The sequence below is a fragment of the Somniosus microcephalus genome, chromosome 3 (assembly GCF_052327205.1).
Source record: "Somniosus microcephalus isolate GS21.2 chromosome 3, FLI_Smic_1.0, whole genome shotgun sequence".
Lineage (NCBI taxonomy): Eukaryota > Metazoa > Chordata > Chondrichthyes > Squaliformes > Somniosidae > Somniosus > Somniosus microcephalus.
The window spans coordinates 357,985,275-358,001,159 of record NC_140989.1 but is presented as its reverse complement, the minus strand read 5'-3'; the positions used below and the strand labels follow the sequence as shown (position 1 = coordinate 358,001,159).

The following is a 15,885-nucleotide window of genomic DNA, read 5'->3' as shown; positions in this document are numbered from 1 at the left end:
CGGAAAGATATTTTGGATTAACCCAGTAAGCACAGATGTAATATTCAATATACTCATAAAGAAAAAATGTGCAGGGCTATTGGGAAAGTGTAAAGGAGTGGGACGTGTTGGATAGCTCTTTCAAAGAGCTGGCGCAGGCACGATGGGCCGAATGGCCACCTCCTGTGCAATATCGTTCTATGATTCTACGATAGTGCAGTTTTATGAAGTAAAGGGACGGATAAGGAATCAAACAGACTCCCCTGCCGATCAGCTGGTAAGATCAGCAAGCAACTGAGCCAAACAGACAAGGAGGTCCCAGGCTTCATTTCCAGTTAATTAATAATCTGGAATAAAAAAACAGATAATTAATAATCTGGGTTTGCCCACCTATCTCGACCATCTAATATTGAATGTACCTCAATGTGGTTGCTTAAAATTCCTGAAGAAGCCCGCACCATTTCAGGGAAACCAGTCCACCCTGCTCACAATGGGCTTGAATATAGTCCTGACAAATATTGTGCACGCACGGGGGATGAAATTAGCCTTTGACGATAGCGCAAAGTATGCGAAAGTGAATCGACTTAAGAATATATAGTGGCCTTGGAGGGGGTGCAGCACAGGTTCACCAGAATGATACCGGGGCTTAAAAGGGTTACAATATGAGGACAGGTTGCACAGACTAGGCGTGTATTCCCTTGTGTATAGAAGATTAAGTGATGGTCTAATGGAAGCGTTTCAGATGATTAAAGGATTTGATAGAGTAGATAGAGAGAAACTATTTCCTCTGGTGGAGGAGTTCAGAACAAGGGGGCATAACCTTAAAATTAGAACCAGGCCGTTCAGAGTTGATGTCCGGAAGCATTTCTTCACACAAAGGATAGTGGAAATCTGGAACTCTCTCCCGCCAAAAGGTTGAGGTTAGGAATCAATTGAAAATTTCAAAACTAAGATTGGTAGATTTTTGTTAGTTTAAGGGTATTGAGGGATTATGGAACCAAGGTGGGTAAATGGAGTCGAGATACAGATCAGCCATGACCTCATTGAATGACGTAACAGGCTCAATGGGCTGAATGGCCAACTCCTGTTCCAATGACTTCGATGAAAACGAAAAACGGGCAGGGTCTAAAGCGATTCGCTAATGCCCATTTTGCGTTACCGGCAAAGACCAATTTCACTTCCGTGATGTTTCTGTTCTTTACGTCAATATAGTCCTTCAGTGCCACCACGTCGCTTGGTTGGTGGACTTTGTACTCTGCTTCCATGTACAATGAAGAACAAATGTAGGAAGTCACACAACACCAGGTTATAGTCCAACAGCTTTATTTGAAATCACAAGCTTTCGGAGCGCTGCTCCTTCGTCAGGTGAAGTGAAGAGAAGCATACAGGCACAGCATATATAGTCAGAGAAAACTGCCTGTATGCTTCTCTTCACTTTACCTGACGAAGGAGCAGCGCTCCGAAAGCTTGTGATTTCAAATAAAGCTGTTGGACTATAACCTGGTGTTGTGTGACTTCCTACTTTTGTCCACCCCAGTCCAACACCGGCATCTCCACATAATGAAGAACAATGTATGGCTGCCAGAAATCATTACAGTTCAGATTTTCTGAAGTGTTAAGAGAGATTTATCCACAATATTCGGACCAGCCTGAAACCCAGTTCCCCGGGGTGAAGGGACAGATCAGAAATGAGGCTTTAACTCACCTGGCCACCCACTCATCAGCACGTAACTATTCTGAAATTGAATTTGAAGCCCATCTATCTCGGGGTGGTACATATAAACAACTTTATTTGATGTCTCCATTGTTCTTTGGTTGTCATCTTACGACGTTAAGGCTGAGCAAGATGGCACCTCAACGTGTTACCATCACAGTTATCATCCTTCAATCTTTTTAACAATGTGTCCTTCACATGGTTAAAATGACAAAGGATAGATTGAGTGGGGCGGAGGGTTGTGGAGGAGCAGGATTTTCATTGTACGACAAGTTGACTTCAGCGTCCCAGAAGGGGAAATTGAGGATATCCTATTGAATGCTGTTCAATTTGTGCGTTGTCACACAAGGGAGGAAATCAGCAAAATCCAAACAAATAGGTTTTTTTCATTATTTGTTCACGTTATGCTGGAAAGGCCGCATTCATTGCCTATCCCCTAATCCCAGATCGCCTAGCGATGCAAAGAAGATTGCTCACTTCAACGCTATTAAAAAACCTCCTACAGCACGATATTGTTTCTCAGTGTTGTTTAGAATTTTCTGCATGTTGGGCCTCAGTGAAAACTGACACAAAAGTGCAACCTCCTGCGTATAGAACCATAAAGCCAGGGACCCTCTGCTCTCAATATGACAATCCCAGGGACCCTTTGCTCACATTGTGACATTCCCAGGGACCCTCTGCTCACATTGTGACAATCCCAGGGACCCTCTGCTCACATTATGACAATCCCAGGGACCCTCTGCTCACATTGTGACAATCCCAGGGACCCTCTGCCCACATTATGACAATCCCAGGTGTAGTGTATGTGCCTTTAAGAGCCCCAGGTGTGTTGTAATGCCGGTAATGGTCACTCGGGCTATATAAGCCTGTATATTGTGTATATCCGTTAGAACCCCCCCCAAGACTTTGCTTAGTAAACACCTATGAACCAACTCCTGTCTTCAGTGTCTTTATCAACACACGGACACTACAGTGGCGACGAAGTGGAAACGGACTTACCTGCAATTCGGCAGCACCTCAAGGACATCGATTCCTCGGGCGTCCAGAAGACTCAAGAAAGTGAGAGAAGCTGTGGTTTCACCAGCGGGCCAAGCTGGTGTCAGGTACTGCGCTAATCCTTCCTGGGCGTCAGGCTGGGGCTCCAGCGGCTGGCTCTACAGCTGAGACAGGCAGCGAAATCGGAGGCAAGCAATAACGGACTGGGAGGGAGCATTCGGGAGACGGCCGGCGCGGCAAGCAGGTCAGTGTTCAGACCTGGAGAGAAAGTCCCGCGGGAACGAGTCTCCAACTGTAAATAAATTTTAAAAAAAGAATGGGAACCGCGGGAAACAGCGTTGTCATCGGCAGCAGTGGCGGGAAAGCACGGGAAGCACCATATCTTTGCAGCAGAAAAGAAAGAAAAGCGCGGGAAGCGCCATATCTTTTCTGAAATGCCTAAGTCTGGCAATATTGATGCTTTTGATAGCGAAATAGAGGATTGGACCACATACGTGGAAAGAGTAGAGGTATATTGCACTGCAAATGGAATAGAAGATGAAAAAAAAGCTTCAGTACTGCTGAACCTAATGGGCGCAAAGGCATACGGGCTGTTACGAAATTTAATCACTCCAGCCAAACCAAAGGACAAGAATTTTAAAGAAATTGTTGATACCCTGCAGGAGCACTTAAACCCAACACCGCTGCTGATAGCGGAACGATTCAAATTCTTCAAGAGAAATCAACACAAGAATGAAAGTAACGCTGATTACCTAACCGAATTAAGAAAGCTATCAAAGTACTGCCAATTCGGGGCAGGACTAGCAGATTATCTTCGAGGCAAATTCGTTTGCGGCCTCTTAAGTGAAGGAACACAAAAAAGGCTGCTTTCTGAAAAAGATTTAACATTGGACAAAGCTTTCAGTATGGCTGTATCATACGAAGCAGCAGCAAGAGGAGCTGCAGAGATACAACAAAAGACACAGGACTTCGGCACCCATGAAATGAAACAGGGTTTCGAAAGATGTTATCGCTGCGGCAGATCCACCCATAACCAGAAGGACTGCTGGTTCAAGGACAAAGCATGCTGGCAATGCGGAAAAATTGGACACATTGCACGGGTATGCCGATCTGGACAAAATAAATCCACGGACAGAAAAAAAAAAATCAATAAAGGAAAGTACAGGAAGGTACAAATGATGACGGACAGTAGCTCCGAAGACCAGAAGAGCGATAGTGACTCCGAAAACAAGAGACTAAGCTGTCTCAAATTACATAATGTACTTGCCAAAGATGATTACCAAACCATTTGGGTTACCCTCACGATAGCAGGGTCCCCAGTTAAAATGGAGCTAGATACAGGATCAGCTCTAACCGTAATAAATCGACGGGATTACGAGAGGCTATTTTCGCATATACCTCTAAAAGACACATCCATTATCTTAAAAAGATATACGGGGCAGAAAGTATACCCCAAAGGAAAAATAAGGGTGCCTGTTGTATACAACGGCAAAGAAATACAAAAGTTGTATTTATACATTCTACAAGATGGTGGTCCACCGTTGTTGGGACGTGAATCGATCAGAAAGATATGTTTAGACTGGCACTCCATTCAGGCACTGACGGTGACCAGTAAGAAAAAAAACAATGATGACATCATACCTGAACGATTAAAAGACATCTTGGCCAACGCCAAAGAAGTGTTTCAGGAGAAACTAGAAACCTTGAAAGGCATCACCGCCTCAATAAAAGTGGAAGATGCAGCAATTCCCAAATTTTTTAAGCCAAGACCGGTGCCATACGCAATTCGTCCAGCAGTCGAGGCAGAGCTGGAGAATTTGGAAAAGGCAGGCGTATTATCCAAAATAGATTGGAGCGAGTGGGCAACACCCATCGTTCCAGTCATGAAAAAAGCATTGAATAATGATAAATCTGAAGAACAGAGAAAAATTCGCATCTGTGGAGACCTCAAGGTGACTGTAAACCCGGTCCTTCAAACAGTACAGTATCCTCTTCCGAGGATAGAAGATATTTTCGCCTCACTATCCGGAGGGAAACGTTTCACCAAAATTGACTTGGCACAGGCATATCTGCAGATGGAGGTTGAGGAGGCCTCTAAAAAGTATCTCACGATAAACACACACAAAGGCCTGTACCAGTACAATCGACTGGTTTTTGGAGTAGCATCAGCTCCAGCTATCTGGCAAAGAGCTATGGAGCAAGTCCTGCAAGGGATTCCGGGTACTCAATGCTACCTAGACGACATCCTTGTAACAGGAGAAAACGACAACGAGCACCTTGCCAATTTGGAGCAGGTGCTCACTAGGCTGAAAGAACGGGGCCTATGAACAAATCGCCCCAAGTGCGAATTTTTCCAAAATCAGATATCATATTGTGGCCACATAATTAATAAGGAAGGTTTGCATAAGTCACCTGAAAAAATTGAAGCGGTCATAAAAGCCCCAGCACCTGAAAATGTTTCACAATTAAGGTCGTTCCTGGGATTAATAAATTACTATCATAAACTTTTACCGAACTTATCAACTCTTCTACACCCTCTTAATGAACTTCTACAAACAGGAGTGATTTGGAAATGGAACGAAGACTGTAAACGTGCCTTCCATAAATGCAAAGACTTAATCACATCCGAAGAAGTTTTGGCTCATTACAACCCATCACTGCCAATCAGACTGGCGTGCGATGCATCCCCTTACGGCATAGGAGCAGTATTATCCCATAAATTCCCTGATGGCTCAGAACGGCCGATAGCTTTTGCATCACGCTCATTAAAGTCAGCTGAGCGTAACTATGCCCAAATCGACAGGGAAGCACTCAGCCTGGTATGGGGAGTGAAGAAATTCAACCATTACCTACACGGACAAAAATTTACCTTGTTGACTGACCATCAACCCCTCATCTCCATATTCAACCCTAAAAAGGGTGTTCCCATTATGACAGCGCAAAGGCTACAGAGGTGGTCCCTTTTTCTAGGGGCACACCAATACAACATAGAATACAAAGGATCAAAACAGCATGGGAATGCTGACGGTTTATCGCGCCTACCGTTGCCAATGGTAGAAGAGGCACCTACAGTAGACCCAGTACAGATGTTCCACTCTACCGTAGTGGAATGTCTACCAGTAACAAATTCTGCCATTGAAAGGGAGACGAGAAATGACCCGACTCTCTCACAGGTCTACGATTTAACAGTGAAGGGATGGCCAGCACATGGCGAACCACTGTTGCCAGCATTCTCGCAAAGAAGAGAACAGCTGTCAGTGTGCCGAGAAACCTTGATGTGTGGATCCAGAGTGGCGATTCCACCCAAACTCCAGGATAAAGTGCTAAAGGAGCTTCATGAGGGGCATCTGGGTGGAGTGAAAATGAAGAACCTAGTTAGGGCGTTTGTATGATGGCCAGGTATCGATGGAGACATCGAAGAAATGACCAAGAGCTGCCTAGGATGCCAGAAGGTCCAAAACGCTCCACCACAAGCCCCTCTACATCCATGGGAGTGGCCCTCATCTCCCTGGCAAAGGGTGCACATCGACTTTGCTGGTCCATTTATGGACTCAATGTTCTTAATCGCGGTTGATGCACACTCCAAGTGGCCGGAGGTAATAAAGATATCCTCCACCACCATGGAAAAAACCATCACAGTATTAAGGACCATATTTGCCAGGAATGGGCTGCCGGAACAGATATGTTCTGATAATGGACCGCAATTTGTGTCCGAAGAATTCAGAAAGTTCTTAAAAAACAATGGGGTTAAGCACTACACGTCCGCCCCATACCGTCCCGCCACCAATGGATTGGCTGAAAGGTTTATCCAGACCTTCAAGAAGGCCATAAAGGCCATGGGTAATGAAGCCATAAAACTTCAGCACAAGGTGGATAACTTCTTATTCGCATACAGGAATGCAACACATATGGTTACCAACCAAACTCCCGCCATGATGTTCTTCAATAGAAACCTAAGATGCCGGCTGGATTTGGTCAAGCCCAACATCAGAAGGGACGTGGAGAACCGGCAGTTTCAAAGCATGAATGAAAGGCCAACTAGAACCTTCCAGATAGGTCAACAAGTTTTGGCCCGAGACTACCGTACCGAGAAATGGCAGCCTGGAACTATCTGCACACGACTAGGACCACTGATGTATACCGTGGACATCGGAGAAAGCATAATAAGGCGCCATGCTGACCAAATCATAAAGTCATCCGAAAAGGGACAACCTACACCACAACTCTATATGGCTAACGATGAAGTAGAGATACCCATATCTACCTCCGATCCGGTGATACTGGAACCCGATGAACCCGACACTGGCATTCAAGCCGAATCAGCCTTGCCAAAAGAACCTACTACACCACCAGAAACTACTGCACCCCCGAGGCGTTATCCGGACCGAGTCAGGAAGCCTCCTGAGAGACTGACTTGTAATTAATTAACTACAGCAATGTGTATATTATTTTTCTTATAACATGTAATCAATAATTACTTAAAATATGATGGACTGGTTAGCTAAAAGGGGAGGAATTGTAGTGTATGTGCCTTTAAGAGCCCCAGGTGTGCTGTAATGCCGGTAATGGCCACTCGGGCTATATAAGCCTGTATATTGTGTATATCCGTTAGAACCACCCCCAGACTTTGCTTAGTAAACACCTATGAACCAACTCCTGTCTTCAGTGTCTTTATCAACACACGGACACTACACCAGGGACCCTCTGCTCACATTGTGCCAATCCCAGGGAATCGCGGATGACATCAAAAATACCCGGGGACCACCTGCTAATAATGAGACACTCCTAGAGACCCCTGACAATTATCCTCACTTGCAGAGACCCCTGACCATTATCCACACTCCCCGAGACCCCTGAATAATATGCTCAATCCCCAAGACCCCTGACTAATAGCCACACTCCCCGAGATCCCTGACTAATATCCACACTCCCCGAGACCCCTGACTAATATCCACACTCCCCGAGACCCCTGACTAATATCCACACTCTCCGAGACCCCTGACTAATATCCACACTCCCCGAGACCCCTGACTAATATACTCAGTCCCCGAGACCCCTGACTAATATCCACACTCCCCGAGACCCCTGACTAATATCCTCACTCCCCGAGACCCCTGACTAATATCCTCACTCCCCGAGACCCCAGACTAATATCCTCACTCCCCGAGACCCCAGACTAATATCCTCACTCCCCGAGACCCCTGACTAATATCCTCACTCCCCGAGAGCCCTGACTAATATCCACACTCCCGAGACCCCTGACTAATATCCTCACTCCCCAAGACCCCTGACTAATAGCCACACTCCCCGAGACCCCTGACTAGTATCCACACTCCCCGAGACCCCTGACTAATGTCCACACTCTCCGAGACCCCTGAATAATATCCACACTCCCCAAGACCGCTGACTAATATCCTCACTCCCTGAGACCCCTGACTAATATCCACACTCCCTGAGACCCCTGACTAATATCCTCACTCCCCGAGACCCCTGACTAATATCCTCACTCCCCGAGACGACTGACTAATATCCACATTCCCCGAGACCCCTGACTAATATCCACACTCCCCGAGACCCCTGACTAAGAACATAAGAACATAAGAAATAGGAGCAGGAGTAGGCCAATCGGCCCCTCGAGCCTGCTCCGCCATTCAATAAGATCATGGCTGATCTGATCCTAACCGCCAATCCACTATCACAGAACCATCTCCTGAACCTAACAGAATTAGACACACGAAATAGGAGCAGGATCAGGCTACACGGCCCCTGGGACCGCTCCACTACCCACAGGGCCATGACCGATCCGAACCTAGACTCATGTCCAAATTCCTGCCCGCTCCCCGTAACCCTTAATTCCCTTTACTTCTAGGAAACTGTCTATTTCTGTTTTAAATTTATGTAATGATGTAGCTTCTACGGCTTTTTGGGGCAGCATATTCCATGGACCTACCACCCTCTGAGTGAAGTAGTTCCTCCTCATCTCAGTTTTGAAAGAGCAGCCCCTTATTCTAAGACTATGCCCCCTAGTTCTAGTTTCACCCATCATCGGGAACATCTTCTCCGCATCCACCCGATCCAACCCCTTCACAATCTTATATGTTTCAATAAGATCGCCTCTCATTCTTCTGAACTCCAATGAGCAGAGTCCCAATCTACTCAACCTCTCCTCATATGTCCATCCCCTCATCCCCGGGATTAACCGAGTGAACCTTCTTCGTACTGACTCGAGAGCAAGTATGTCCTAATATCCACACCCCCCGAGACCCCTGACTAATATCCTCACTCCCCGAGACCCCTGACTAATATCCTCACTCCACAAGACCCCTGACTAATATCCTCACTCCCCGAGACCCCTGACTAATATCCACACTCCCCGAGACCCCTGACTAATATCGTCACTCCCCGAGACCCCTGACTAATATCCACACTCCCCGAGACCCCTGACTAATATCCTCACTCCCCGAGACCCGACTAATATCCTCACTCCCCGAGACCCCTGACTAATATCCACACTCCCCAAGACCCCTGACTAATATCCTCACTCCCCGAGACCCCTGACTAATATCCTCACCCCCCGAGACCCCTGACTAATATCCTCACTCCCCGAGACCCCTGACTAATATCCATACTCCCCGAGACCCCTGACACATATCACTCCCCGAGACCCCTGATTAATATCACTCCCCGAGACCCCTGACTAATATCCTCACACCCCGAGACCCCTGACTAATATCCGCACCCCCCGAGACCCCTGACTAATAGCCACACTCCCGGAGACCCCTGACTAATATCCTCAATCCCCGAGACCACTGACTAATATCCACACTCACCAAGACCCCTGACTAATATCCTCAATCCCCGAGACCACTGACTAATATCCACACTCCCCGAGACCCCTGTCTAATATCCTCACTCCCCGAGACCCCTGAATAATATCCTCACTCCCCGAGACCCCTGACTAATATCCTCACTCCCCGAGACCCCTGAGTTATATCCTCACTCCCCGAGACCCCTGACTAATTTCCACACTTCTCGAGACCTCTGACTAATATCCACACTCCCCGAGACCCCTGACTAACATCCACAGTCGCAGAGACCTCTGACTAATATCCTCACTCCCCGAGACTCCTGCCTAATATCGACACTCCCCAGGACCCCTGACTAATATCCACACTCCACGAGACCCCTGACTAATATCCACAATCCCCGAGACCCCTGACTAATATCCACACTCCCCGAGACCCCTGACTAATATCCTGACTGCCCGAGACCCCTGACTAATATCATCGCTCCCCGAGACTCCTGACTAATATCCACACTTCCCGAGACCCCTGACTAATATCCTCACTCCCCGAGACCCCTGACTAATATCCACACTCCCCGAGACCCCGGACTAATATCCTCACTCCCCGAGACCCCTGACTAATATCACTCCCCGAGAACCCTGACTAATATCCTCACTCCCCGAGACCCCTGACTAATATCAGTCCCCGAGACCCCTGACTTATATCCTCACTCCCCGAGACCCCTGACTAATATCCTCACTCCCCGAGACCCCTGACTAATATCCACACTCCCCGAGACCCCTGACTAATATCCTCACTCCCCGAGACCCCTGACTAATATCCTCACTCCCCGAGACCCCTGACTAATATCCTCACTCCTAGAGACCCCTGACTAATATCCTCACTCCCCGAGACCCCTGACTAATATCCTCACTCCGAGAGACCCCTGACTAATATCCTCACTCCCCGAGACCCCTGACTAATATCCTCACTCCCCGAGACCCCTGACTAATATCCTCACTCCTAGAGACACATGACTAATATCCACACTCCCCGAGACCCCTGACTAATATCCTCACTCCCCGAGACCCCTGACTAATATCCACACTCCCCGAGACCCCTGACTAATATCCTCACTCCCCGAGACCCCTGACTAATATCCTCACTCCCCAAGGCCCCTGACTAATATCCTCACTCCTAGAGACCCCTGACCAATAAGGACACACTGACAGATCCTCCAGTTCCAATTTCCAATAGATAGGTTCATTTACCCAAAGTAAAATTTTCTATCATTGTAGAAATCAAGTTCATTATTTTTCAGCAACAGAAATAATGTGGGGAGTTTTACCCGAAAAACGTTTAATTTGGGTGAGGGTGGGTTTTAAAAAAAAACCTGAATCCCGATTCCAACCCGCATATTTCCTTTTTAACGGAGCTGGGACAGCGGGGCAGGCAGGCAACACTCTCCCAGGAGCCCGGTCGGCATTTTGAATATTATAATGAGGCTGGCTGCTTCGGATTTAACCTGCTGCACAGGTTTAACTGTGAACGGTTCCCAGGCCTCGGGATTATCACTAGCTGCAGCAAGGTGAGGACAGCTTCGGGGATCACTCATTTTGGGCTGAGAGGAGCAGGAGTGCTTCCTCGTGGCCCCCCTCCCTCCCACCCCCCGCATGCTCCCCCACTATCAGCCCCCCACCATCCAAATCTCCCCCCACCCCCGCCCTGATTTGAGGATCGGACCGCCCAGAGTATGTGGTCGGAATCCCCCACCCCCCCCCCCCCTGGGATCGGACCCCCACCCCCGAGGTCAGTGACCAGACCCCCGCCCCCCACCCCGGGATCGGAACCCCCCACGGGATCGAGGCTCCCACCGACCTGGAACTCCGTCCACTCGTCCATCATTCCCCACTCAACTGGAAGCCAAGCCTGTCAATCAGACTGATGTCCGGGTGGTCAACCTGTCCCTGACATTACACGCATGCTTTGGAGTTAAAACACTTCAGCCTGTGGGGAAACACGGCGTGCACTCTCCCGGGAGACCCCAACCCCCATCCCCGCCCCCAACCCACATCGCCGCCCCGCCCCCAACCCCATCCCCAACCCCCATCCCCGCCCCCAAACCCCATCCCAACCCCCATCCCCGCCCCAACCCCCATCCCCGCCCCAACCCCCATCCCCAACCCCCAAACCCCATCCCCGCCCCCAACCCCCACCCCAACCCCATCCCCCAACCCCCATCCCCGCCCCCAAACCCCATCCCAACCCCCATCCCCCACCCCCATCCCTGCCCCCAACCCCCATCCCCAACCCCCAAACCCCATCCCCGCCCCCAACCCCCATCCCCACCCCAACCCCCATCCCCTCACCCCAACCCCCATCCCCAAGCCATCCCCTCCCCCAACCCCCATCCCCACCCCAACCCCCATCCCCGCCCCCCAACCCCCATCGCCAACCCCCATCCCCAACCCCCAAACCCCATCCCCGCCACCCCAACCCCCATCCCCTCCCCAACCCACATCCCTGCCCCCAACCCCCATCCCCAACCCCCATCCCCAACCCCCATCCCCTCCCCAACCCACATCCCCACCCCAACCCCCATCCCCACCCCAACCCTCATCCCCACCCCAACCCCCATCCCCTCCCCAACCCCCATCTCCCAACCCCCATCCCCCCATCCCCTCCCCCCAACCCCCATCCCCTCATTTATATAGTTCTCTTCACAAAAACCTCAGGTTGTCTCAAAGCGGTTTATAGCGAATAAAGTACTTTTTAAAGTGTAGTCACTGTTGTAATTTAGGGGAAAACAGAATCCTATTTGCTCACAGCAAGGTCCCTCAAACTGCAATGTGATAATGACCAGATAATCTGTTTTAATGATGTTAGTGGTTGGGGGATAAATATTGACCAGAACACCGGGAGGAACTCCCCAACCGTTGTCGCGTTTCCTACATTACAACAGTGACTACACTTCAAAAAGTACTTCATTGGCTGTGAAGTGCTTTGGGACGTCCTGAGGTTGTGAAATACGCTGTAGAAATGCATATTCTTTCTTTCTTCTTTTTGAAGGCTTTAATGACAGGTAACTTTTCTATTGCAGATGATGATGAGTGCCAGAATGCAACATTAACGTGTGGACAGAATGCAACCTGCACCAACACGCATGGGAGTTACTACTGCACGTGCGTCGAAGGTTACGAGTCGTCAGAACAGAAGAAGGAATTTACGCCAAATGACGGCACCACCTGCCAAGGTACGAACAACCACTCGCTTGATCGCACAGATTGCGTTTGAGTTCGAAAGCACTGATTAAAAGAAACTGTCAGGTTTGGAAAGTTGAAATAAAAATTGGAAACGCTGGAAGCACATCAGTGCCAATTTACATAGAATGACTTATAAGGGCTGGATTTTCATTGGGCCGTGGAGTCGGGGTTGGAGGCGTGTAGGGGTTTAAAATCCCGAAATCGGGGGTCCCGACCCCATCCCGCCCCCAACCCGCCTCCATGCCAGTTTCAAAGGAGGCGGGTACCCGACCCGTACTGGCACCCGAAGCGGGAAGGGGATTAGTGCCAATTAACTGCCTGTTAACAGGTAGTTAACAGGTAGTTTTTAGCCTAATCCCTATTTTCATTGTTGATGAAGGGCTTGGAGGGGTCGAGATGTCCGGTGTTCAGGTGAGTGATGGGTGCATGAGTGCAGAGGCAAGTGTGTTTGGTGTGTGTAATTTGTTTAAAGAAGTTCTACTAACCTTTACTTAACTTTACAGCCTTCCTTCCTTCAGATCTCGGGAGTCCCTCATCTCACCGGCACAGAAAGCAGAATGGCCGCCAGCTGTCAAAATCTACAGCCTCTGCTTTCTGTTCCGGGGAGATCTCTAAATCATCCTGAGGGGAAGGAATTAACCTGAAGTGCAGATTGTCAGTGTTTGACAGCTTCAAACAGCTGTGAAACGCTGATATTTCATCTGTCGAAAGGTCTTGACAGATGAAATTTCAATCTGTGGCATCACCTGTTGCCGGGTGGCCCTTAATTGGCCTGCTGAGCCCGCTGGGCGGGCTCAACAAGATCAATCAAGTCTAAATCGCGTGGGTTGGCTAGAACTCAATGGAGGCGGGACTACAAACCCAAAAGCTGTAGTCCCGCCTCCTACCCGGCTCCTCAATGAAAATCCAGCCTTAAGTATTTACAGCACAGAAACAGGCCACTCGTCCCAACAGGACTGTGCTGGTGTTTATGCTCCACATGAGCTTATCTAGCTTCCCCTTAAAAGCATCTATGCTATTTGCCTCAACTACTCCTTGTGGTGGTGAGTTCCACATTCTCACCACTTCCTAAATAAAGGAGTTTCTCCTGAATTCCTTATTGGATTTATTAGTGACTGTCTTATATTTACGGCCCCCAGCTAATGGGTATAAGCACAGTCTGGTCAAAGGTTGTCAAAACCCATTGGCTACCATTTTGTAATTGTAGTTAGCATATCTGTACGTTTGATTTTCCTGTGAAGGGACTCACCGCTCCGCTAGTTGCCAGTACTGACAAGATGGGAGCACCTTCAACACATGGACTGCAGTGGTTGAACAAGGTGGCTCACCGCCTCCTTCTCAAGGACAACTAGAGATGGGCAATAAACGCTGGACTTGCCCGCGACGGCCACATCTTCAGAGTGAAGGGGAAAGAATATCTCTCACCTGTGGTTGAGAAGGTTGCGAATTCAAGCCCAAGGAGAAACTGTTTCCACTGGTAGGAGGGTCGGTTGCCAGAGGACACCGGTTGAAGATAATTGCCAAATGAACCAGGGGGGCAGATGAGAATAATTTTTTTTATGCAGCGAGTTGTTACGATCTGGAATGCACTGCCTGAAAGGGCGGTGGAAGCAGATTCAATAGTAGCATTCAAAAGGGAATTGGATATATATTTGAAAAGGAAAAATTTGCTGGGGTTTGGGGAAAAAGCAGGGGAGTGGGACTAATTGGATAGCACTTACAAAGGGTCAGCACTGGCACGATGGGCCAAATGGCCTCCTCCTGTGCTGTATGATTCTATATGGTTTGAGCTCAAAGCCTAGACTTGCCACTCCAGTGTTAGGAGTGACTCAGCTGTCAGAGGTGTATTTTGGTTGAGATCTTAACCTGAGGCACTGTCTGCCTGATGATTTAGGTGGACATTAAAGATCCCCCCTGGCACTATTGAAAGAACAGAGCGGAGTTTCTCCAGGTCTCCAGAACCAGGGGTCACAGTCTAAGGATAAGGGGTAAGCCATTTAGGACAGAGATGAGGAGGAATTTCTTCACCCAGAGAGTGGTGAACCTGTGGAATTCTCTACCACAGAAGGCAGTGGAGGCCAATTCATTAAATATATTCAAGAAGGAGTTAGATATATTTCTTAAGGCTAAAGGGATCAAGGGATATGGGGAGAAGGCAGGGACAGGGTACTGAGTTTGGATGATCAGCCATGATCTCATTGAATGGCGGAGCAGGCTCGAGGGGCCGAATGGCCTACTCCTGCTCCTATCTTCTATGTAACATTCCTCCCTGACCAAGACCACCAAAGGGCAGGTTGAGTGGTCATTTGCGCCACTGCTGTTTGTGTGGTGAGGGTGGGCAGCTGTCTTTTGCCTACATAACAACAGTCAACAGTGTCCAACATAAATCAACCTCACGGTCCACGAAAGATTAATTTATTAAGAGGGTAGTAAAAATCTGGAACTCTCTCAACTCCAAAAGGCTTTGGATGGTGGGGGACAATTGGAGCTTTCAAGACCGAGATTGATTGTTTTTTTTTGGGGGTGCGGGTATCAAGGGATATGAAGCAAAGGCGGGAAAATGGAGTTGAGATACCGATCAGCCATGATCCAATTGAATGGCAGGGCAGGCCCAAGGGGCTGAATGGCCTACTCATGTTCCTAATGTTACTATATTACTAACCCTGAAGAATCTCACACTATTTCAGGGGAGCCAGTCCACCCTGTGCACAATAGACTTGGGGGGAAAAATTCAGTTGGTAGCGCCACCCGTTAGCGCCTTAAGAGGGCGCTAAGTGGGGCGCAAAGCAACTAGTGCCCGGGCGTGGAGATATCTGCGCCTCTCGCGAAATTGATCGGACATTTTACGGCGGCACTAAACACTACCGCCATGATCTCCTGCGCCGGCAGATCGTGACGTCAGTCGAGTGTGCAACGCCCCGTTAGCGCTCCAGACCGGATATTGAGTGGCGCCCCCTGCCTTACCGCCTGCCGCTAGCAACGACAGGTTGAGGGGAGCGTTATGCTGTCAGAAAGGGACTGGGGGAACGCTATTTAAAGGCGACCGCTTCCTGCCTTTTTTTGTCAGTGACATTTTTGCACCACGCAGTCTGAGAGAGAGAGAGAGAGAGACTTCTGGAGAGATTCAACGCTGTGTGAAGGAGTTTTG

The 15,885-nt window shown here is 48.8% G+C and overlaps 1 protein-coding gene across 1 annotated transcript in view; it reads left to right on the top strand.

Moving 5' to 3' along the window:
* The window catches only part of adgrl4 (adhesion G protein-coupled receptor L4), a 191,119-nt gene that overhangs the window by 67,958 nt on the left and 107,276 nt on the right, over window positions 1-15,885 (top strand). The window contains exon 3 of the mRNA XM_085978287.1: window positions 12,575-12,727. Within this exon, the coding sequence (XP_085834413.1) occupies window positions 12,575-12,727 (153 nt within the window). The remainder of the gene's footprint in view (window positions 1-12,574; window positions 12,728-15,885) is intronic.